Source organism: Asterias amurensis, chromosome 6 (assembly GCF_032118995.1).
Source record: "Asterias amurensis chromosome 6, ASM3211899v1".
NCBI classification, from domain to species: Eukaryota; Metazoa; Echinodermata; class Asteroidea; order Forcipulatida; family Asteriidae; genus Asterias; species Asterias amurensis.
In genome coordinates this window covers 4017456-4043553 of record NC_092653.1, presented here as the reverse complement: position 1 = coordinate 4043553, position 26098 = coordinate 4017456, and the positions used below count along the sequence as shown (strand labels likewise).

At 39.1% G+C, this 26098-nt stretch overlaps 3 protein-coding genes across 4 annotated transcripts; 1 reads left to right on the top strand and 2 right to left on the bottom strand.

The window, feature by feature from the left end:
• LOC139937997 (apoptosis-inducing factor 3-like) lies at positions 1-21562 on the top strand. Of its 2 annotated transcripts, none has more exons than XM_071933324.1 (17): positions 1-143; positions 6777-6928; positions 7892-8048; positions 8826-8935; positions 9384-9493; positions 9990-10034; positions 10591-10672; positions 11115-11227; positions 11652-11830; positions 12710-12840; positions 13325-13440; positions 14125-14340; positions 15325-15442; positions 15723-15821; positions 16753-16828; positions 17364-17468; positions 18643-21562. In XM_071933324.1, the coding sequence occupies exons 2-17, from the start codon at positions 6877-6879 to the stop codon at positions 18674-18676; spliced, it is 1743 nt and encodes a 580-aa protein (XP_071789425.1). In that variant the 5' UTR covers positions 1-143; positions 6777-6876; the 3' UTR covers positions 18677-21562. The 2 variants fall into 2 exon arrangements, with proteins under 2 accessions (XP_071789425.1, XP_071789426.1); XM_071933325.1 differs by lacking the exon at positions 1-143 and adding an exon at positions 4784-4905.
• On the bottom strand, positions 299-670 carry LOC139938151 (uncharacterized). Its single transcript, XM_071933531.1, has one exon. It carries the CDS (start codon positions 668-670, stop codon positions 299-301), a length of 372 nt encoding a protein of 123 aa, XP_071789632.1.
• On the bottom strand, positions 21507-26098 carry LOC139937999 (large ribosomal subunit protein mL63-like). The gene is made up of 3 exons (XM_071933328.1): positions 25842-26098; positions 24895-25006; positions 21507-23900 (listed from the first exon to the last, which is right to left on the bottom strand). Exons 1-3 carry the CDS (start codon positions 25910-25912, stop codon positions 23760-23762), a joined length of 324 nt encoding a protein of 107 aa, XP_071789429.1. The 5' UTR covers positions 25913-26098; the 3' UTR covers positions 21507-23759.

Genomic DNA, 26098 nt, shown 5'->3' with positions numbered 1-26098 from the left:
AGCAGTAGACAACGTCCGGACAAGCATGACAGTGACAGTGACACAAGAGTGGTGTGTTATGTAAATTCAATGATCACAAGATACATTTGAAATTGAAGTTCAGGGAGTGAATACACGTTTCCTACACGTCTCTTTTGTTTGAGGTATGTATAAAAAACACTCTTTTTTAATCAGGTATCCACTCAGCTCCATGGTCAGTGTGTGTGACTGACTTACTTTACTTGAATCCACCGACGCCATCACACAACTGGGGAGGAGACGGTGGTTCTGGTTACTGGGGCAGACAGCTTAGATAAGCTTATGTAGAGCCCCCGACGTTCTTTAGGAATTTATCCACATGTCCCTTGAAAATGTTCACACTTGAAGCTCCAATTGCCTTTCGAGGGAGAATGTTCCAGTAGTTGACCACCCTCTGGCTGGCTAAACCAGAACTTCCTGAGGTTGAGCATGTTGGGGTTGGATCTTGATTTGATTTGTACAGTTTAAGTTGGTGACCCCTGTGCTGCACGGTTGACAAATCAAAGAAGTGTTCCGGGTTCAAGCCCTCAAGGCCCCTGAGTATCTTAAAGGTCTCGATAAGATCTCCTCGCAGCCTCCTGCACTCCAGGGTGGTCAATTTCACTTCCCTGAGTCTGTCAACGTAGTCTAGGTGAGATAGACCTCCAATCATTCGCAATGCTCTCTTTTGAACTCTTTCTATTAGGTCAATGTCCCTTTCAAGATGAAGCCTCCACGCCTGTACACAGTAATCTAGGTGTGGTCTAACCAGTTCTTTGTACAGTCTGATAATTGTTGTTTTGTCTTTGTTCGTAATGGTTCTGTTGATTAGCCCCAGGGCTCTGTATGCACTTTTGACTGCCTTCACACAGTGGGTACTTGCATTTAGTGACTAATGGATGATTACCCCAAGATCTCTTTTTTCACTTACTGTCTGAATTATACCGTCACCAATTGAGTAGTTGTGCTTGATCAATGTTTCTATGCCCGAAGTGGAAGCACTTGCATTTGTCGATATTAAATAACATTTGCCAGTCATCACCGGTAAAGGCGATCGAGGTCGTCCTGAAGAGCGCAAGCATCTGCTGGGGTTTTCACTTTTCTGAAGACCTTGGTGTCGTCAGCAAACTTCAGGCACGAACTCAAGATATCCTCGTCAATGTCATTGATGTAGATGATGAACAACAACGGGCCAAGAACAGAACCTTGGAGGACACCGCTTTTAACTCCTGACCACTCCTGACCACTCCGACTGTGATTGTGAGTGTCTGTGTAATAATAGTAACCACCAAGTATGAAGTAATGTTTTTTGTCGATCAACAAGTCAGAGTCAAGCAAGTCCAGTTACAATATTTTAAATAATTTAAAATTAAAAGCAGTTAGACCCAGTAACTGGGGCGCTGTACTCATTGTTCGAAATTATGTCATTATCGCCAGTACGACCGATAATAAGGTTTATCGCGAATAACAAAATATCAAGAGAGGGCGCTGTTGCAAAGGTAAAGGCGTTGCGTGCGCGAGTCGTAGAAACTGCATAGAAACTGCCCCATATTCCTTCCGACAATGCATTGCGTTTCTGAATCGCAATAAACCTTATGACAAAATTTTGAAAAAAAAGAGCACAGCGCCCAAGTTACTGGGTGTACAATCACAATTCACATGATGTTGTGACAAACATAAATAAATACAATCAAAAACCTGTAAAAAAAGACCAGTTAATTCAACCCATGAAAATGCATGAATTTTTCTAGAGCTCATCACCGGCATCCTTATTATATATATTTAGCTAAGGTACATGTAAGGTCAAGGCAGGGCTATTAATTACTCTATAATTTAATATGAGATTCATTCAATGTTCAGACAATTCGTCCGTCGGACAATTTAAAACGTTCGGACAGCCCGACAGTTGGGACAACTCGACGGATGGGTTTTTTAATTGCAGACAACTCGACTTAGGTCAGGACCAAGACGAGTTGACGGTGCACAGGCGTGCACAGGGCCGGGGAGGGGAGACCGAACGTACTGTACTGATTTGGCGCAGGGCGTCCCCCAGGGGGATGGGGATGGGTGGGTTTGTCTTACTCCTAGAACTCTGAGGAACTAAGCTAGCATTAACTATTGCTTATTACCATTAACAGGGTTAAAGCCATTATACACTTTCGGTAAACAGTGTTGTCCAAGTCCCACACTTCGTGTATCACAACTTATATATCAAATAACAATCCTGTGGAAATTAAGGCTCAATCGGACATCGGAGTTGGGAGAAAATAACGGGAAAACCCACTCCTGTTTTCGCGCGTTTCGCCGTGTCATGACATGTGTTTATAACAACTCCGTAATTCTCGTTAACGAGAATTTATATTGTTTTACCGTTTTCTCAAAAAGTAAAGCATTTCATGGACTAATATTTCAAGAGAAGTCTTTCATTATTACCTTCTGTAAACCCTGTAAATTATTTGTAAATCTGTGAACTTTTTTTTTTTTTTCTGTACCGAAAGGGTCCAATGGCTTTAATAAAGCTAGTACCTACAATCATCATGCAGGTTCAAACCAGTTTTTATTGTGTTAGTACGCATCCCATTTCTTTATTAGTCATATGACCCTTCCGGCAAACAGTTAGGCCTAGTTATTGCTTGGTGGCGAGTTTGTTAGACAAAGTTTGTCAGGTGCCGAGTGGGTGCCGAGTTTGCAAGGTGCTGAGTTTGCAAGGTGCTGAGTTTGCAGGATGCAGAGTTTGTGGATGCCGAGTTTAAAGGTTCCCCCTGAGCATATACGTAGGTGTGTAACGTTTTGGACCTCTGTTAACGCTACATGTATTTACATGTAAAAAAGATTGTTGATAGACATATCACTTTCAGTTCTTTTAATATTTTTTTTCACACATATTATGCAAATTAATTCTAAAAGTAAAAATAAGTGTTCGGTCTCCTTTTAAAGCCATTGGACCCTTTCGGTTCAGAAAAAAAAAAAAAAGTTCATCGGTTTACACATAACTTACAGGGTTTATAGAAGGCAATGGTGAAAGACTTCTCTTGAAATATTATTCCATGAAATGCTTTACTTTTTGAGAAAACAGCAAAACAATATAAATTCTCGTTAACGAGAATTACGGATTTAGTTTAAACACATGTCATGACACGGCGAAACGCGCAAAAACAAGGGTGGGTTTTTCCGTTGTTTTCTCCCGACTCCGATGACCGATTGAGCCTAAATTTTCACAGGTTTGTTATTTGATGTAGAAGTTGTGGTACACAAAGTGTGGGCCTTGGACAACACTGTTTACCGAAAGGGTCCAATGGCTTTAAAGACACTGGACACTATTGGTAATTGTCAAAGACCAGTCTTCTCACTTGGTGTATCTCAACATGCATTTAAAATAACACCCCTGTGCAAATTTGAGCTCAATTGGTCGTTGGAGTTGGGAGATAACTATGAAAGAAAAAAACACCCTTGTCACACGAAGTTGTGTGCATTCGTATGCTTTATTTCGAGACCTCAAGTTCTAAACTTGAGGTCTCGAAATCAAGTCCGTGGAAAATTACTTCTTCTCGAAAACTACGTCACTTCAGAGGCAGCCGTTTCTCACAATGTGTTATACTATCAACCTCTCCCCATTACTCGTTACCAAGTAAGGTTTTATGCTAATAATTATTTTGAGTTAATAACTGAATAGTGTCCACTGCCTTTATAGGTTAGATAGCAATACCAATAAGTAAAATAAAAAAAAATTATTGAGGCACTCTAAAAGCATTGCTTGTCTCTGGTAAGGACTCCCAGGAAAGTGTTAAAAAAATTAGAGAACAATTTTATGGAACTTAAGTATTTGTTATCAATTAGGACAGAAACAACAGACATGAGATCATCATCATGGGAATGTCATTCACACAATCAAAGTCAAACCCAAAAGTGTTTGTTTTAAATCAAATTAAAATAGTTGAAATTTTGAAAAAAAATCTTTTTTGGTGTGGTCTTGTCAACAAAATTCTGTTCCTTAGTTAAAAAATCTGAGCTAAATGTACTTTGCATTCTTGTGGATTTTTTTCCTAAACTTGAGCCCTATGTTTACAAGTGTAATGTAAACACTTCACACAATAGCACAAAAGATTCAAGTGTGTTGTGCTTGCACATATTTTTCCCAGCAATGTGTGTGTATACATGAAGGTATACATGTAACCGTCATGACTGTGCGGAAAGTTGATTCTATTCAATTGCTCCCAAACACTCGAACGTAATTTAAAATTCAATGAAGCGTAACTAGGGCAACTGTCAGCTCGGACTGAAAACTGCTTTCTCATTTAAGAACCCAAGTACAAAGACATCGTTTTCCGTGTGTTTATTTGATTATTAACGGTGAATCAGCAAAAAATAGACCACACTAAACGGATAATGGTATGTGAATGAGCTTGGATTTGATTTGGTTAGGGTTGGAGTGAGGTGGGATTTAAAGGAACACGTTACCTTGGATCGGACGAGTTGGTCAAAACAAAAGCGTTTGTAACCGTTTTTTACAAAATGCACATGGTTGGAAAGATGTTTTAAAAGTAGAATACAATGATCCACACACGTTTGCCTCGAAATTGCGTGGTTTTCCTTCTACTGTGCGAACTAACATGGTCGGCCATTTATGGGAGTCAAAATTTTGACCCCCATAAATGGCCGACGTGTTAGTCGACGAGGTAAAAGGAAAACCACGCAATTTCAAAGCATGTTTGTGTGGATCATTGTATTCTACTTTTACAACATCTTTCTACCCATATGCATTTTATAAAAAACGGTTACAAACGCTTTCCAAAGACCAACTCGACCGATCCAAGGCAACGTGTTCCTTTAAAGCAGGACAGTTTATACTGAGTCTGTATACATGCTTGTACTACAACAGCAAGCTAAGGGTTAGGTGCAAAGGCAAGAGTAAGTACTTTGTTTGTTTTAACTTGCTCTGTTGACATTTAGCCTATAATATCGTTTATTCTATTTATTTATTTTATTTCAATTCTTTGTACAATACAATTATCATTTAACAAGCAGAGGCTGTCCAGAGAAAGGCAAAAGTCAGACAACTGTCATTAAACCTTGCTCATTTAAAGGGTATGTACTTTTTCCTAAAAAAAAACACAATGTCCACAGATTTACATTAAACTGACACAGTTTGAAGATTATAATAGTAGAAAGCAACCCTTGAAATTTTACTTACTGAGGTGCTGTAGTTTTTGAGAAATGAGTAAAAGTAATAATTTTCGTTTCCGTTTTAGCATATGTAAAAACGTATTTATGCTATGGTTTTTGTATAATAGCATATAACTGGTTAAGGGGATTTTACATGCTAAAATAGTTTTGGTCTCATGAGACTTGTTTTACTCATTTCTCAAAAACTACACAACCTTAGTTAGTAATATTTGAAGGGAAGCTTTCCACTATCATTATCTTCAAACCCTGTAAGTTTGATGTAAATCTGTGAACATTTTGAAAAAGTATCCGAATCCTTGAAAAGAGTACAAATTTAATTTAAACACGTATTACTATTCATGTATAGTTTCTTCCTCTTTGTACACTATGTACTTTGTATACTATGTACATATTCCTTATCTGCTGAGTTTGTTTTACGAATAAAGCAATAGGCCTATCTCTTGTAGATTTTTTTTTGGGGGGGGGTATGGGTTATTTGCGTAGGGTATGATCAGTGGTTAGATTGTCATCATTGATATAATGATTTAGATTTTTTTGGGGGTATGGGTTACTTGCATAGGGTATGATCAATGGTTACGGTTCTTGGAGGTGTTTCTTTTCTTTCTTTCTTTTTTCTTTTTTTTTTTGGGGGGGGGGTTACTTTCTACTTTGGAATTGTGTGGTTGCGTGTATGTGCCTACTACATTGTATGTACCAGCTGTAAATGGTAACGTTTTCAATATTTTTGGATTTTATAGTTTCAAATGATACCTCTAACGGCCTACTAAAGACATTTTTATTGGCGGACTGGACTGAGAACATCAGCTAAGATTAGGTTTTTTTTGTGAGTTAAATTTTTTGTTTTGTCATAAATCAATCAAAAATGACCATGTCGGGACCTACCTGTCTATGTGGACTGGGGGCACTGTGTCGACTGGGGGCACTATGTCGACTGGGTTTTCAGTCACTACCTGACTGCAGGTTATTTCTCCAGGGTTTACTGCCCCTATCTAAAACTGAAACTTTCTTCACTGGTCTTTTCTCCATTGGGTTATTGGCTAGTACAGTGATTTGGTTCGCTTTCCTGAGAGTCCTATACTATATATGTTATTGAAATGTAAGCAGTGCCCCCAAAAAAGCCCCATGTACATAAAGGCCTGATGAAGGACTGTGCATGAAACTGTCCTAGGAAAGTGTGAAATTAAATTAGCTGGAAATTGCGATGTTTACATTGGAGCCTTGTGACCTTAAAAGGTGGGAATGAATTAATTTAATTAATCTCATTCCTGACCTGCATGAACTGCATTGTCCAGGATTTGGTGTCAATATTGTTAATCCTTCATAAAACATTTTGTAAAGTAGCCCATTTGTCTAGTATACTGAACATTTTACTGCCCCCATGAAATGTTAGTACACACTAGCCAGGCTTTGTATCTTTCTTGTTTTAACCAGTGTAATGGTTACATTCACATACTCAAAAATAACCCCAGTGATTTGCTTAAATGGTTTTTATTTTCTTCAGAGAACATGGGGAAAGTACTGAATACAGTGCTTATTAGATCAGTGTAAAGTTATAAACCAAATTATATAATCAAAAATTGTTCTTTTCTCTTCAGATTTTACCGTCACCGTTCCTGTACTTCCTGCATCTCAAATTCCTGAAATTTTTGGAGATAATGTAATCTGAGCTGAACTAAAACAACCGTCAAATACAAAATGGGAAGCAGTTCGTCAAAGAACCGTTCAAACTCAGATGGCACGGCAGTCGGTAAGAACCAGAACAGGATTACAAAGTAAAACTTTCAGATGACAAGCCTGGATTTTCACAGAGACCCCTGAGGTCATTGCCTCTGTTGCCCGGGTCTTGGCCCTGTTGCCCTGGTCTTGGCCTTGGTGCCCCTTTAATATTCCCATAGACTTTAAGATTTTCCAATGGAAGTGCCCTTTGCAAAATGAAAAATGGCCTTGCTCTCTCAAAGATGAAAGATGAAAGTCCATTATATGCTTGCTCAATTTATCACTAAAATAAATGGTGTGTGAAAGGGGTACGATGACATGTACCCTTACACAGTAGTGCATCTTATGAAACACCGAGATCTTGGGGGGAAAACCTTCTTCCACTTTCACTTTCTTCAAATGCATCCACGGTCTAGCTCCTCCCTATACCTATCTGAACTTATAACTATCACGCAACCATCCCGCTACTCCCTTCGCTCCTCTCAAGGCATCACCCTAAACCACCCATCTCCCAAGATGCTACCCACACTTGGTGATAGAGCCTTCACTACTGCCGCTCCCAAACTGTGGAATAAACTACCAATATCTCTCCGTAATCAACAATCTGTCAATATGTTCAAAACACTGCTCAAAACTCACCTGTTCTGTTAACAATATCTCTGTCAAGTGCATTTGAACATGTATATGGAAAATGCGCTATGTAAATACATTATTGTTATTATTATTTCACTCTTGTACTGGCTTGACTAGATGAGAGTACATGTATGATGCCAGGCTTGTGCGAGGGTGCAGGATTTTATTGGAGCAGTTGCTTGAAGATGTTCAAGCTAATGGAGTAAACCCCTCTACATCATAGCTCAGTTGGTAGAACATCAGCACGTAGTGTCAGGGGTCTTGGGTTCCAATCCCAATGAGGCCAATTTGATTTTTCTCTCCTCCCATGATTTAAGTGTTCAATTGGCAGATTAAGTAACAACGTTTCTCTTTCTTGTAGATGCACCAGATACAGGCAAGGGTGTGGGAGCCAGTAAGACATCGGCTTCGTCCAAGAAATCTCCTAGTACTAAAGCATCCAAAGCCCATCCCTCAAAGAATGGAGATAGCGTAGTCGAGGTCACAGTCTGTAAGGTGGATGACCTCAAAGATGGCGAGTAAGTTATGATAATTTACAGCATTAAAAAAAAAAAATTGGCTTCTTACTAGTTATAAAGCAGGATGTTTCTTTTCTACATACCTGGGCAGAAGGGTAGAAAATTGACCAGGACGACTACTTTTCACTCAGTGGATCAAGGGGAATTCTTGTTATTAACTTCACTGCTGAGATTGAGTTAGTTGGTCTCAGCATTTTGACCAGCTTGCTCTAGTCATGGTCAGGAGACGGAAAAGTAGTGATTAAAAAGCAGGACAGTTCTTTTCCAGATCTGAGAAGTCGCTTAAACTCTGAAAATCTACTCTGCGGTAGTTGAATATAAAGCAAGACAAGTTCTCAAGAACAAACTCTACCTGGCAAGTAGATACACACATGGTGTTATCGCAAACCAAATATATAATAATTGCAGAGATGCCAATCCAGAGGCCAGCTATGCGTAAGATTTTTCAAAGCTCACCCCCCTGAAAATAAAATCTTTGAAGGCCTTTTTTTTAACTCGGATAACAGAATCGTCACCCGATAAAGAAGAAAAAAGAAAAAAAAAAAAAAAATGTTTTGCAGGAATTTATTTGTGTACAAAAAAGTGTTTCAAAATGCATCAAAAACCTCTTCAGTATACTTCAAACTCTAATGAGGTGTACATGAGATGTTGCTGGTTGATGTGGGGTTACGATTGCATCAGATTATTTCCCCCCAAAAGATGAATTTTCGGCTAAAAATTATCGATGTCTTGGTAGGTCTTGTAATAGTAATGGTTTATATCCGTGTGGTTCTTCAGGATGCGAGAGGTAGAGGTTGGAAGCGGGAAGGCTCTGCTGGTGAAGCAGCTTGGAGTATTCAGCGCTATTGGGCACAAGTGTACGCACTATGGAGCACCCCTAGTTAAAGGTATTTATGTGCAAGCAGGTTCTTTTCTTTGAACCCTTTTTCTGCATGTCTAATGCAGTTCATGCAGAACACACAACTGCTTTATAAAGGCACTAGACACCTTAATTGTCAAAGACCAGTATTCTCACTTGGTGTGTCCCAGCATATGAAATAAAAGAACATATCTGTGCACATTTTGACTCGATTGGTCATCAAAGTTGCAAGAGATTAATGAAAGAAAAAACACCCTTGTTGCACAAATTTGTGCGCTTTCAGATACCTTATAATAGGCTTCAGGCCTGAAGTCTTTTAATATTTGAGTGAGAAATACCCTCTTTCTCAAAAACTAAGTTAATTCAGAGGGATCCGTTTGTCACGATGTTTTATACTATGCTAAAAATATTTTGAGAGTTTACCAATAGTGTCCAGTGCCTTTAATATTGTCCCGTATTGTTGTCTCTCCTCATAGGTGTGTTGTGTAATGGAAGGATACGTTGCCCTTGGCATGGCGCTTGCTTCAACGCAACAACGGGTGATATTGAAGACTTCCCTGGGCTTGATAGTGTCGCCAAGTATGAGGTTAGTCCAACTCCTATCATGACATACACAACCAAACGGGTACCATACTGATCTACATGTATGTTACTTTACACCCCTTTCAGAGAGGCGCTCAAGAGTCACGCCGAACCAAACAGATTACGAGCGACTCAACGTCGACCCAAACAAATTTGGGTTCAGACAGGCACTCCAGAGTGCGAATTCCTTTTATCATTAACCACTTTGGGTCAGTATTCCGAGAAAATGAAAATGCGTGCCCACCGGTGCTACTTTTTTTTTTTTTTACTTTTTAGCTTCTGGGGTTATCGTTTGCAAATATAATTGCCACATTCAAACCATGACTTAACAAAGGAAACGCAACTTGGGGTTGGTGTTAAGAGAAAAAGTAGGGTTAGGAGTAGTGATGGCATTATGGTTAGGATCTGCGTCCAGCTAAAATCCTTAAGTGCATGCACACTGGCAGGAGGAATGATATATGAGAGAAAATAAACTGGACTCTTTTTCACTTGCTCTACAGGTCAGAGTTGATGGTGATGATGTCATTGTCACGTCCACAAAGAAGGTATGTACAGTAAGACGTTTTTAAGATTACATTTAGATTATTGATTCTTAGTTTGCTGTGGTCGAGCGTTCAAGGGCACTGGACTCAAGCTCTGATGTTTCTGATAAGCAGAGTGTGGGTTGAGTCCTGGTCTTGACACTTGTGTCCATAAGTGAGACACAAATCATTACTACTTCATAATGGACCATTTGGTCGTAGGTCGTGTGTGTATTGCAGGGTTTCATGGCCGGTTAGTTATGTAGGAGCAGCAAATTCAAGTTCTAGTGGCTAAGTCATCAGGGTGTGGGTTCGAATCCCGGTCATGACACTTGTATCCTTGAGCCAGACGTTGACCAAGTTTGGTCGTTTGGTGGTAGATATCTGTTCGAGGTTGTGGGTTCAAAATTCCACCAGAGTAATATGCCTGTGGATTTTTGTTGTCACAATACTTTGGAAAGTACTGATTTATACAGTCCTTTACACACATCGGTGAAAATGTAAAACACAATCTTTATCCTCAATGCAACATAATGATTGATTGATCTGTGACTTAATTTTGATTCTGTGTTTGTAATAGGCTTTAGAATCTTTCAAACGAATCAAAAACATGTCCTGCAAATCCCCTGAAGTGGACAAGACCATCCTTATCATTGGAGGAGGTAAGAGTGTTACCATTTTAAACAGAAGTTGAAGGTTTGTGTATTGTATACAAACAGAATACCAATTCTTCTGTGGTGTGTCGTGGCCTTGCAGTTAAGAGCACCGAACTCAAGCTCTGGTGTTTCTGATCAGCAGAGTGTGGGTTCAAGTCCCAGTCGTGACACTTGTGTCCTTAAGCAAGACACTTAAAATCATGATGCTTCGTCCTTCGGATGGGACGTAAAGCTGCCCGCCTTGTGTGTTGTGTACAGCATGTAAAAGAACTCAGTGCCCTTATCTGCCAAAAATATCGCTTCATTGATGTGACCTTGTGTTTTAGCTGGTAGCCATTATCTGGTAAGCATCACTTGTTGTGCTTATCTACTTTACTTTTTGTGTTTAGCAGCTCTATGAGATTAGGTCGTATTGACTGTGTTGTTTGTGGTGGTTGTTTTTTTCCAGGTGGGGCAGCTGCCACGTGCGTTGAGACGTTGAGGCAAGAAGGGTTTAAAGGTCGAGTCGTCATAGCGACAAAAGAGAAACACCTGCCGTATGATAGAACAAAACTCAGTAAGGTAAGCATGGACTTTAAAGGCACTGGACACCTTTGGTAATTGACAAAGATCAGTGTTCTCACTTTGTGTATCCCAACATATGAATAAAATAACAAATCTGTGAATATTTGCACTCAACTGGTTATCAAAGTTGCACGAGAATAATGAAAGAAAAAACACCATTGTTGCACAAATTTGTGTGCTGTCAGATGCATAATAAAATGGCTTCAAGCCTGAAGTCTTATTATTTAAGTGAGAAATTACTCTTTCTCAAAACCTATGTTACTTCAGAGGGAGCCGTTTCTCGCAATGTTTAATACTATCAACAGCTCTCCATTGCTTGTTTCCAGGTATGTTTTTATGCTAACCATTATTTTGAGTAATTACCAATAGTGTCCAGTGCCTTTAAGTGTGATTACCAATTGTATACCTTCCCTTTAAACAGGCCCTGACGTCATCCGGAGAGGAGTTAGCGCTACGCAAGCCAGATTTCTACAATGTGTACGATGTTGAAGTCCAGACTGGTATGGAAGCCACGGAGCTGGACACTTTGCTCAACTCAGTCACCTTCAAGAACGGCAAGAGCGTCAACTTCGACACCCTTCTCATTGCTACTGGCGGAATGTAAGAAAACACCAAATAATCCCCAATCTCCCTTGCATAGGCCACTTTTATTGAGATCAAACAATGGAAACATGTTTTTTTCTTTTTAGCCTTCGTGAAAGACTCTGATAGGGTCAAAACATCAGGCCATTAACTATTTTGTGTCCAGTGCCGTTAATCACTTCATGTCGATGGTTGTATTTTTTGGAAATTGTTGGAGTAATCGTTTTCTTGTGAAAATATTCTTGCCACAATGAAACCCTGACTTGACAAAGGAGAGACACTCATAAGCAGATTGTGCTTTCACATTCACAGCACATTTCAGGATCTGGATATATATTCTCAACGCTGTTATTAGAGCCAAACATAGACTGAAGACAATAAAGAAATTTCAGTTTTAGACACGCCAGATGTGGGAGGAAAACCTCAGAAATTTATTCCAGGGAAAACCCACGCAGTGAAGTAGAGGGTGAAAACACAATCCATGTAGCGTCCCCGGTGGGATTCAGCCAGGCGTGACAACACTACACCAACCTGACCACCATGATTCGACAATGCATAGAAAAGAACACATACACACATACAAGTAGCCGTACAAAAGCTGTACAAAATTTTGAAGCTTTTGCACATGTTTGTACACAGCTATACAACACTTGAGGATTGTACATATGTTTTTACACAAACATTGAGTCACAGCTTCAAAGGCAAGTTAGCGCTCTTGTCAATCTTATTCTTCCTCTAGGTGAAACATTCTGTTTATTCAACTTTATGAAAAATATTGCCATTTTTGTTGGGGTCTCTTGGAGACATTCTCACATGTTTCAAGAAATTAAACCTTTTTCACTGAAAAAACAAACCAAAACGCTTTGTCTGATTTTAAACTTGCTGACTATCCCACAGCCCGATTGTACTAGACATTCCAGGCCATGACTTGAAGAATGTCTGCATACTACGGAGTCCTGAAGATGCCAACTACATCGCTGAGCAAGGCAAGGGGAAAAACGTGGTCATCATCGGTACCTCGTTCATCGGTAAGCAATTGATATTCGGGCCAAGTTGTTTAAAGTCACATCAATGATCCATGACTCATGTCCTACTGGAAATCTTTGTTCTGGCTCACAAAATCTCCTCACTCCTTTTCCAGCCACCACCATTTGGGCGAAAGGGCCTACTATAAGGTTTGCATCTCCTGAACTCTGGAGTTTACTCCCCAATGATAAAATGAAAGCTCCTCTCTAGTGCACTTTAAAGTCACTGACTGTGCGAGAGCTAGGTGAAGGGTTGAAGTTATTTTTGATGACAATTTCTTTTTGTGAAATAACTTATATTTTTCATTGTATGCATTTTGTATAATTTTTGTATTCAACAGTCGTTGTTTTTCTCTCTTGACTTTTGAAAAGTGCTTTCAGAATTCACTGTAATTTTGCGAAACAAGTCAATCAAATACACGCCAAGGTGTAGGCCGATTCCAGTTCCATTATAACTATAATATTTGTGTAACTCTCTGTTGACAAGGTATGGAGATGGCTGCTTATTTTGCTGGTAAAGCGTCGAGCGTCTCAGTTGTAGGCAGAAGCTCCGCCCCTTATATTGCGTCACTAGGAGAATCCATCGGCAAAGCACTACAAAAGGTAACTTAGTGTTATTTATTGCTAGTTCTGTATTCTGGTTGGCTGAAACAAGCTCACGTGGCGTTAACTACTGTAGACTAGTGCATGAGATTTGCGCCACTTTGAACTAGTCGCACACATGTTTTGCGGGAAATTGCTCCCAGAGCCGCAGTAGACCCCTTGCATGCACGTCCCATGCGGCAACTGTGCCACGCTTACCATTTTGGTGGTCAATAGGTTTATGTAAAAACGCCGCGTTGCCTAAAATGCGCACTTCACTGAACAGTGCACAGAGTGGCATTGCCCACCAGTATGGAGCATTCAAAATTATTCTGATGATGACGTCAGGTGAATTGGGTCAATAGACTTACAATTGTTGACCTAGTGACCTGCACTAGTGACCTTATGAAAGAATAAAATGAAAGTGACTTATTAAAGAGTAACAAATATTGTCATAAAGCTTGCAAAGCAATCTTTTAGTGTCCTTCTGACCATCAGCCATCTGGCTTGTGGCCCTACAGTGGAGGGCAATCATAAATAATCATGAGCAGAAGCCAGAAGGCAACCCAATTGACTCAATGGAATCAATGGTTCTTCAAAAGCAAAATCACATTTGATTTTTCTCTTTAAGCGCCGGAACATTTAGTGTACATTTTCACATATATCTATTTTACTTTGTAAAACTTTTTTGGGGTTTGTTTGCAGATGGCCGAAGCGAAGGGCATCAAGTTTTACTTAAGCAGCAACCCAGAGAGGTTGAACGGTAATGACGACGGCCGGATCACAGAGGTTGTGTTGAAGAATGGCGAGACGTTACCGGCAGACATATGCATCATGGGTGTAGGTGTTAGACCTTCCACGGGGTTCTTGAAGGAGAGCGAGATCTCACTGAACACCAAGGGCGCTGTAATCGTTGACAAGGTATGGTAACAATTCAGTTCAAAATCATCCTTCTCACCTTTAAAGGCAGTGGACACTATTGGTAATTGTCAAAGACCAGTCTTCTCACTTGGTGTATCTCAACATATGCATAAAATAACAAACCTGTGAAAATTTTAGTTCAAGTGGTCGTCAAAGTTGCGTGATAATAATAAAAGAAGAAAAAAAACCTTGTCACACGTAGTTGTGTGCTTTCAGATGCTTGATTTCGAGACGTCAAATTCTATTTCTGAGATCTCGAAATCAAATTCGTGGAAAATTACTTCTTTCTTGAAAACTACATTACTTCAGAGGGAGCCGTTTCTCTCAATGTTTTATACTGTCAACAGCTCCGTATTACTTGTTACCAAGGAAGTTTTCATGCTAATAATTATTTTGAGAAACTACCAATTGTGTCCACTGCCTTCAAGGCACTTCATCAACCGCTCCAATCTACATCGGGGACATGACACACCTTTGTAGCATCAGGCCTGGTCTACGGCCCTCGGCAATTGCACTCCACAAACCTATATCCCACCTTGCTAGCTATGAGGGTGTATAAAACCCATGGACGCTGTCACATCGTACAACAATTGTTTTGTTATACCACTGTTCTGGACGGCACAACACAGAGGAATGTGTATTAATTTATGTAGTATCATAGTATCATCGTATTTACAACCTCATACCCTTGTTCTGCTCATACCCGGGCCTATTTATAGTATCCTACAAGGTGCTGGATACGACCAACGGTGGGAATGATCAAGGTGATGTATCCCCCAATACATCACTTTCCAATTAACATGCGTCTTTGTACTATAATACGTGATTGGTTCTCAAACAATAAAACTTTGTAAACTGTTTCAGAGGTATTAACAAGCGTGTTTGTAGCACATCATACGAGTTGTTCTCTACAAATACAAAAGTTCATACTATGTTACCGTGGTATAACAAGTATTTTTGTCTGCTATTATTCATGGTTTCTAGTTTTTGCGGACGAACAAGCCCAACGTGTTTGCAGCCGGTGACATTGCTCAGGTACCTCTAGCCATGATGGGTGATCTAGAGGTTAATATCGGCCACTGGCAGGTAGCCTCAGGACATGGTAAGTCAGTCTTCAGTGTTTCATACAACACATCCCATGTAATAATAGTGTGACGGTCATAGAAATTGTACCCCCACTGTTATTTTTATTGCATTTATTTTTTATGTCAAATTTCCTCACAGAAAGAAAGACAGTGGATGCCTCTATGAGGAGGCAATAAACCATTTGAGAGTTAAACTTTTGTAGTGAGGAGAAAGTTCAGACTCTTTTCTGATATAAATAGCCACTGTATCTATCTAGTTTATCTCTGCATATTTTCTGCCTCTTACTTTTTATTCAGGTCGCATTGCTGCCCTCAACATGCTAGACCAGGAAGTGGAGCTCGACAGTGTCCCTTACTTCTGGACAATGCTGTTTGGCAAGAGTGTCAGATATGCAGGTAGGGTACCAGACATCTAAACATTAGCTTTTTCGAATAGACCTCTCCCTAATTACATTCACGCATGCGTACAGACCCTATTGGTTGTCAAACGTCCTAGAGATGTGCCTTCAGCAGACGAGCAATCGCATCTGTGTCACACAGCCATTAGCTACGTACTAAACAGCATGATGTTCCCTCATTTTGCCAACTAAAATGTTAGAATTTACATATTTCATCGGAAGGGTCTATTACAGCCCACACATCAACAGGATAGCATGCATGTCTAACCTTTATAATAATGGAGGTCAATTCAATTGATCTTAAATTTCTCACTTGGTGCATCTCAACATATGCATGAAATAACAAACCTGTGAAAATTTGAGCCCGATTGGTCGTCGGAGTTGCGAGTTAACTATGAAAGAAAAAACACCCTTGTCACACGAAGGTGTGTGCTTTCAGATGCTTGATTTCGAGACCTCAAGTTCTAAACTTGAGGTCTCGAAATCAAATTTGTGGAAAACTACTTCTTTCTCGAAAACTACGTCACTTCAGAGGGAGCCGTTTCTCACAATGTTTTATACTATCAACCTCTCACCATTAGTCGTTACCAGGTGAGGTCTTATGCTAATAATTATTTTGAGTAATTACCAATAGTGTCCACTGCCTTTAAGCATGTTAAGCACCTTCCATAGACTTTGTACACAATATTCCATGTGTAGCACCCCAGTCTTTAGAATTCCCCTATGGACACCATTTGTGTTCCCTTTTCTGTTTTGTTGTACCTCATGAGGTACGTCACAATGCTAACCCAAAATGAGGCTAATATTATAGAGAGGCGTATAAGGTAGTAAATATGAAATCATCTTGTCCAATGCAGATAGTCCCTGAGATTATGTCAGTTCATCCTAAATAATAACTGAATCTGCTTTGATATCTTTCATCATTACAGGCTACAATGCTGGTTATGAAGACATAGTCATCGTAGGTAATCCAGACGAGCTAAAGTTTGCTGCTTACTACATCAAGTGAGTATTAGTATTGAGGTATTGGTTCTACTACACACACTCTCTCTCTCTCTCTCTTAAGTCCATTAGGGCCTCAGCCGTCCCGCTGTGGTACGAGAAATGAACTCCCTCCAAAGCCCGTTACACACAAGGTCTCTAAACAATGGGAACAAAATTGCATTGGTGTAGTAAAATTGCAAATTTGTGTTGTGTGAAGTGAATCCGTTGGATGAAATCGCCGAGGACTCGCGTTATAAACAACCGGATCAAGACCTCCGAAAATCACATCCCTGTTTGGAATCGCCAAGATCAGTTGTGTGAAGTGATGAATGGTATTATAACCAAGGTACCAAGCCACTGCACAACGAACAAGCATGCACGAACCATAAAGCAGTACACGCCATCACCCGATGGAGAAAGGTTTATTCTAGGTATCCATCAAAACGGCGTCGACGGAACAAATGTTGCTACTGAAAGTTATTATTTTGAATTGCAATGCCTAATGATTTCATTGATTGCATCACAGTTGATTTGTTTTCTGTCTTTTTTTTTTCAGAGGGGATAAGGTCGTTGCTGTGGCCAGTATGAACTCTGACCCTGTTGTGTCAAGGTTCGCTGAGTTTATTGCATCCGGGAAAGAACTCACTAAGTCTGAAGTACAGTAAGTAAAACCAATTCCTTCAGTTTCCTCAACTTAAAGGGTCTGGGTACTTTTTGTATGACACAAAACACAAACATCCACAGATTTACATTAAACGGTTTAAGGAAAATGATGGTAGAAAGCTTCCCTTAAAATATTACTTGCTGGGGTGATGTAGTTTTTGACAAATGAGTAAAACAATTTCACAAAAATTATTTTAGCTTGTGCAAGGGATTTACGCGACTCTCCTGAAAACATAGCTCTGTGATTTCCATTGTTTGTTTTTGTACCTTGATGACAAATCAAGCAGGTAAATTTTGTTTACATACATCTCCATTCACAGTAACTAGTGATTCATCTCATGGCTAAAAACTTGATCTACAAAAGGTATCAAAACCCTTCAAGTTTTTATGGACGTTAATATTTTGAGTATTTTTTTCCAATCTATGACATTATCTTAGATCGGTAAATACTCCAATAGTACCATAAAAACTTGGCTAGAAACACTGCAGCTGTTGGTAGTCTAAACTATTTTTTTGGAAAGACTACCCTTTTAAAGGATTTGGGTACTTTTTCAAAATGTCCACAGATTTACACGGTTTGAAGATAATGATAGTGGAAAGCTTCCCGTCAAATATTACTTACTGAGGTGCTGTAGTTTTTGAGAAATGAGTAAAACAATGTCATGAAAGTACGTTTTTACATGCTCATAGTTTTTGTCTCATGAGACGAAAATTATTTCATGACATTGTTTTACTCATTTCCCCAAAACTACAGCACCTCAGCATGTAATATTTTCAGGGAAGCTTTATACTATCATTATCTTCAAACAGTAAATCTGTGGACATTGTGTTTTTTTGTCCTACAAAAAGTACATATAGACCCTTCAAGTGGTTTGGATAATTTTTCAGTCAAGAACATTTGAATCTGAGAAATGATTCATGCATGAGGATTGCTCTCTGTTTGTGATTGTATACTGTGGCCAGAAGTCTTTTAAAATTTGAGTGAGAGAAACTACCTCTTTCTCAAAAATTATGTTACTTCAGAGGGAGTGAGACAATGTTTTAAACTATCAACAGAACTAACTGCTCTCCATTGTCATTACCAAACAACTAACAATTATTTTGAGTAGTAGTTGCCAATAGTGTCCAGTGTCTTTAAACAGTGCGTTCTTTTTCATCTTTGAATGGCACAGATCAGATCCTGAGGCTTGGATGTCAAGACTGTGATGAGTGATTTTAAACGAGGGAGTTAACTGCTGCATAATAATGGCGTACAACCATCGGTAAGGATCACAGGGAACTGGTGAGACATTTCCCTGATTCGGATGGAAGTTGGCATTGTCTAGCCTAAACCACTTTCTCCCCCCCCCCCAGTACAAAAACGTTTTTAAATACTGTACAAAACATATTGTATTTGGCTCATAATGCAAAACGTTTAATAGTTGCTTCTTTTATAACGATCGTATCAGTCACTCAGTGACACTCATGGGACTATGTTAGCACCGTGTAATGGTTTAATAATAAACGAATATAACGCGCCTTTTCCAAAGGATACAAAGCGCTAATTATTTTTACTGCAAGGCGAGTCAGGACGAAGATTTTGAAATTATGAGATCTAATCCTTACCACACCATGTAATGGTTTACATGGTGCTACGGCGCATACAGCAGCCACAGTCAGGAACACCAGGGCGAACCCCTTCTCTTTTCGATAAGTGCATGCACTGGGTTCTTTTACATGCGTTACACAACACATGGGACCAACGACTTTACGTCCCATCCGAAGGACGAAGCAATGGTTAAGCTTAAGGACACAAGTGTCACGGCCGGGGGTTTACTAGGTGCTGTAGCACAATATGCAGCCAATCAAACCAGAAACACCGGGGCGAACTCCTTTTTGCACTGGGTTCTTTTACGTGCGATACACAAAAAAAAAAATTTGTGTGTCAGGGGACAATGTGCAAGACACTTATATATAGTGAGTCACTTGCACCAGACAACCAAGAAACAAAATTGACAAAAATAAAGTTATTTGGAGCGACATTAAAAAAAAACATTTTTATTAATGTTTTTGTGTAAGTATTCTTTGTCCCTGATGCCTCTAGCTACAGGGCAATCTCGGTGGTCTAGTTGGTATGACACTGCTCTAGAATCGCAAAGGTCTTGGGTTCGAATCCCACCTGAGTAATATGCCTGTGATTTGTTTTGTTTTCACAGAGCTCGGAAAACACATCGGTGTAAGGGTAAACCCAAAAATAATTTTAAGTTAGTTTATATCTGAATTATTTACACATTCCATTCTCAACTGAAGAACTTATTTATCGCTCTTGACAATCTGTGGAAAATGCCAAGGTTTATTTCAACTAAGATCTATCTAAAACGAGAGGGTATATATATATATATTTTAGATATCGTTATTATTAATCTTTATTAGACATTTAAAATTATTTTTTCTCAGATATAGAATTTATTATATTACGCAGACACAAATTTGTGATTAATATTTTATACTGTAAATTTGTTTATAATTTTTTTGTTTTCTCTGCAAAGAAAAGGTTCACAAGTATTTGCAAAGAATCAAATTTTATAAAGCTGTTTGTTTAGCTTAAGGACTTGTAAAGCACATGAAAATTGCAGCATTCAGCATATACAGGTATCCATAAGATATGCAAGCGTCATCGACATTATGGTGAATACTTCCCTGCTGCTGTTTTCCTTTAGGGCCTATCACACCGAACTCGTTCTCACTACGTTCTTAAAATAAAACATGTAGTAGAACAGGCTTAAACTTTGTGTAATTTTACTGTCTGTTTACTAACTTCATGGACTGGCCCAGATAGGTTTGATTGGGAGTGGTGCTCCAGAACTTTGAACCGGCTCCAAAATTTTGGGTGATTACTCCGTCCTGCAATTAGACAAAGTGGTAACGTACTTAAAAGCAGGATGTGCTGTACTTGGATTGTACTATAAACCATGTGAACTTTGTTTACAATAAGTGTGACCCTGTACATTATTTGGCTTGTCTGGCAGGCAAGATACTGCACTGGTCCTATGGGAAAGGTGACATTTTGTGTCATAATTTCCACATAAACCCAAGATTTGTGAAAGTAAAGGCTGGACAAGTTTTGAGATGTGCCCTCTTTCATTATATCAAAAGTTGATAAAAATTAAACGGTGCAATCTCCATAAAATATAAGATTATATGTTTTCTTCCATTGAGCTGTGTACAAATTGTGCCTGCAGGAAGTCTAGGCTCTGCGGCTCTTTTGTAAACATGTCACAGGTCACATTGTCTATAGACGTGCTGGACGTGGTGCCGTGAGGCGCCATATGGATGTACATGTGTACACAGAGTGGGTCTGTTTGTAGGAGGGTCATCCGGTTCACAGACACACCCAATCATTACCAGAATTTAAAGACAGTGTACACTATTGGTAATTGTCAAAGACCAGTGTGTCTCACTTGGTGTATCTCAACATATACATAAAATAACCAACCTGTGAAAATTTCAGCTCAATCTGTCATCGAAGTTGCAAGAAAATAATGAAAGAAAAAACACCCTTGTCACACGAAGTTGTGTGCTTTCAGATGCTTCATTTCGAGACCTCAAATTCTAAACTTGAGGTCTCAAAATCAAATTCGTGGAAAAATACATCTTTCTCGACAACTATGTCACTTCAGAGGGAGCCGTTTCTCACATTGCATTATACCATCAACCTCTCCCCATTACTTGTTACCAAGCAAGGTTTTATGCTAATAATTTTTTTGAGTGATTACCAATAGTGTCCACTGCCTTTAACGAACTAGGGTCACATTGTATTGTCTGGCCAAAGCTATACATTCTAGCCAGACCAAACCCATTTTACAATTTATTAGGACGGGTTCAGACGTTTTGAGAACTAGTTTAGTGTGACCCAGCCTTCAGATAATACTATGGTCATTTCAAAAAGCAACTAGCACACATTTTTAAAGCTACCCACCACAACAAACTCAATACCACTTCTCTTTTTTTATTATCTCCAAAACTTCTTTTTATTATAATTTTTATAACTTTACATTAAAAGGTAGCTATATTTTGCACTTCCATGCACTTTTTCCTACACAGGAATGAAATTATTTTTATTTCTATGAGGGGATTCTAAAGTTATTTCATAAAACAGATGCACATTTAACAATTGACTATAACAGACGAGTACAGTTTTATATATTCATCCATAAACGACTAAAGCCCGGTTCAAACTGTCTGCGAATGCAATACGAATTTTGATATCACATTTCGCAACAAATTTACTTGAGCCCTGTGATGTCAAAATTCTGGGGATACTCAAGTAGTTTTTCTTCAAAATTAAAATTCATATGGAATTTTTTTAGGGCATTCAATGGACTAAACTACAAAATATTAGGAACCAATTTGAAATAATTTGTTTGCACATTGTCTTCCTTTTGTACATGTACATTAGCACTGTATCTTCCAGTACGCGCTAATCCACCAATCAGATACTCAACCTGGAGGGTAGTATAAAAAACTATAATCTACTCCTAGTTTTTATATTGCACACTGCATATTGTGAGTGTCAATGCGTCCCGCTCCGCATCTGGACAGTGCAAAAATTACATTCTAAACTTTGCGCGTGCATGCTGTTCAGTGTTCATCGCGAACAAATGTTAACTTGAGACTGGAAGATAAATTCGTTATAACACGCGTGGAATACGGAAAGAAAATGAAGCGTGTCTGCGTCCCATATCCAACTCGGCTTCGACCTCGTTCGATATGGGACACAAAAGCGCTATATTTTTCGCATACCACCTGCGCTTGTGTGATAACTTATAATATAACATAGCAATTAATTTTGTTGACGTGTTTTAGCACTAGTCTCCACTCGTAGTGGGAGAGATGCTGTTAAAGCCATTATACACTTTCGGTACAGAAAAAAAAAAAAAGTTCACAGATTTACAAAATAATTTACAGGGTTTACAGAAGGTTATGGTGAAAGACTTCTCTTGAAATATTGTCCCATAAAATGCTTTACTTTTTGAGAAAACATTAAAACAATATCAATTCTCGATAGCGAGAGCGAGAATTACAGATTTATTTTAAACACACGTCATGACACGGCGAAACGCGCGGAAACAAGAGTGGGTTTTCCCGTTATTTTCTACCGACTCCGATGACCGATTGAGCCTAAATTTTCCCACATTTGTTATTTTATATATAAGTTGTGATACACGAAGTGTGGGACTTGGACAATACTGTTTACCGAAAGTGTATAATGGCTTTAATAGGTTCACTAAGTGGGTGCTTTCATTGCCAAGAGATTTTTGTTAACCAATGAACTGCCAAATAATATATCCATTAGATAATTATAGGAAATCTTTTGGTTAAAATTTATTCTGGCTGTCTGGCTGAAAATGTTAAAAGATTAAGACTGATATTTTGAGGAAGGAACACAAGTACAAGGGCTGACCTACATGTAGGCTTCAATAGATTTTCCAGGCTATGTTAACTCTTTTCCCAAGGAAAACGAGATGGAAGTCGAACTAGGAATAACAGAACATCATGCGCAAATGTATCCAGCTAGATGTAAGAGTATGTCAAGAAATAACGATGTTGTGATGTCTTCCGCTAGTAGCAGTCTAAGCACTAGTCTTTACTTGTTGTAAAAGGTCAATGTTTAAAAGTTCACATTATGGTTGGTGCTCTCCTACAAATAGATTTTGCAATATACATTTTTTTAGTTTTGTAATCCCAAAATTAAACAGTCAACATTTGTGAAATTAGTGTTTTTTGTGAGTCTTTTGTTCCCCCTATTGTCTCTGCCCCTGTCATATTATGACCACTTATAATGACCAACAGCAGTTGGTGGCTACAGCTACGGCTACGACTGTTGCCAAGGGTGTTGCTAAAGGTGTCCTATACCTCAACGCATGATGACGCGGAAATCTAGCCGTAGCTGTAGCCTCAGATTCCTGGCTTGTTGCCATTAAATCATAATGGCTGGGGTTGTTTTCCTTCTGCTTACATGGAGCTGTTCAGGTCCCACATTCAAGGATACGAAAAGTGCACTGAAAGAAATCTGGCGACTATCCTTGGAAGATGTTATCACTCAGAAGTTCACAATATCAGGCCTGGAATTTCATCTTTTCATTTTGCAAAGGGCACTTCCACTTGAAATTGGAAGCTTTTGAAAGAGAACCAATGACATGGCCTCCGTGGCCAGCGAATAATTCTAGGTCTGCAATGTGGTTTCATGCTAAGTTGGTTCCTCAGGCTACTAAGCTACAGTTTGTAAAGAGAGGCCTAAGAGCCAATGCTACCAATGTTTGGAAGATTCAAGATGGCTGAAATGGTCCGCTAGGTAGCGATGTGGTTTCATGTTTTTGTGGCGTCTAAAGTCCTGCAGCTCCTTGAACTCGAGAGCATTCTGCTCCTTAGCATGGCCGTCTTCTTCCGACTGTTGAATAAAATAATTAAGACAATCATTGTGTATAACATTCAACTTTGAAGAAGTTAGTAGGTTTCAAAACTTTGCTTGCTGGAAGTATCTTAGAAAGGTTTGCGGTTACACAATGTGGATGTCTCGCACCACTGAGCCAAGTCCTTATGAAGCATCCAGAAACGGAGTCCAGCATTCTCCCGAAATGTTGAGTTGTCGCCCATCGGTTCTTTTCAAAACCTACACTACTCAAAAGAGATATTCACATGGTATTACCACCAACCTCTCTTTCTTTTATAAGAGAGAGAAGCCATCGTTCATGCAGGCCCTGAACATTGCTCTTGAACGGGCACAGCAATTTCCCTTTGGTAAGGGACTACGACTTCTATAAGGAAAGTGTCAATTTGTATTGGAACTTTGCAAAGGGCACCACGGCAAAAGCACAGGACACTACTGCAATCACTGGGTGCAGAAAGTTATTTCAAGGCATGTTCATGTAACCCACAGCACCCACAGTAATTTGGGTGGTGCCCTGTCTTTTGCCGTGGTGCCCTTTGCCAAGTTCCAACACAAATTTACACTTTCCTTATAGAAGTCATAGTCCCTTACCAAAGGGAAATTGTTGAGCCCTTTTAACAGCAATATTCAAGGCCAGCATGAACATTGGCTTTCTCAAGCCAAGGGGCACACAAGAAATGTCAAGGGACTTTTACTTTTAGAGACTCGCTTGATTGATTCTATTTATTTGTAACAATTTGCTCCATAAAGACCGTGCAAGTCTCGCTCAAATTCAACGATTGAGGGATTGGTCCCGCGTACCGTGCTTCATGGCCTGAAGGAAACAAACTTGGGCTCGTTATTGGATTCCAATGTTTGAATGCGCTTGAGACTTGCACAGTTTTATTTCATCGTTTTTTGTTTTTTGTTAACTGCGTAAAGAGACTACTGTATCCATTCACGATATTACAATTTTATCTTGTAAGGAATGACTTAATTTTTTTGTTTAACCTACCATTGTTAGGTATGGTTTGCAGAGATATGACTCATTTTCTTTCTCAACATCCAGTCTTTTGACCATGTTGTAGACCATGTTTGAAGTCACAGGACGATACTTCCGATGTTTCCTGATAATGATAAACACAATTGGCAGAAGGAACACAAAATAAAATTGTATGTGTTCAGTTTCAAGCGCCCATATTTTCTTTTGGACTTTGTCAGTTTGTCTAGTTTGGCATTGTAATTGTCAGTTTGTCAGTTTGTCTAGTCTAAATCTAATAATACTAAATCTAATACCCGGTTACTCCTAGAACTATGAGGTTCGTTCCGCTGTCGTGTGGAGACAATAGCGGAACGAACCTCATACATAGTTCTAGGAGTAATACCCGGTGCACTTTGAAAAGTTAGATTTTAATGTCGAGAGAAAGTGCTGTCTTACTCTTTCAATTAAGTTACATAATGAACAAACAAGGTTGTATATAATTATTAATATTAATCATAAACGTTGTTGTTTGTCTATTAGTATTTATTAAACTCTAAAAAAGTTAAACTAATGTAATGTAAATAAAATGTTGGGTAAATTTGTGTATCCTGCCAATGTCATCACTTTTTCATTCATTGATTAGGAAATAAATAAATATCTATGTATATGGCAGCTACTGTTATTAATATAGAACATTGTATTAACTTTGGTGGAAATGTTTCCGTATGGCGCCACCACTTTTTCATTTGATATGAAATAATATAGGAACTTATTTACCTGATTGATATATCCCTTTTTCTAAAAATGAGTGAAAAAGTGGTGGCGCTATGCGAAAAGTTATCCACTTTGGTTTGCAGCTAATTATTTTTTACTATTAACGATATCTGCTGTGCACGTTTGGCATGCAGCACAAGTGTGAAGTGTCGGAAATTTACGTCGCAACGATACTTTTTGTACGTAATTCAACAACATATACCTACCCGCTAAATTGACGACCAGGTGTGTATCTAGAGTTACGGCGCAAAGCCATCACAGCTAGAGTCAGCCACATCTTTAAAAGAGCCCTTGCGTTGACAAAAGAATTCGCTAAATCTTCAGTTTGTAAAACAAACTTTTCTTCAAAGCCGAGCAAAATTTTGGGTGATTTCCATTTTTGAAAGGGCGACCTCTATTGGTAGTTTCAAGCAAAGATCGCAATTTGCTCGGCCCCAGCGGCCAGTCTATCCAGGACCTTTGG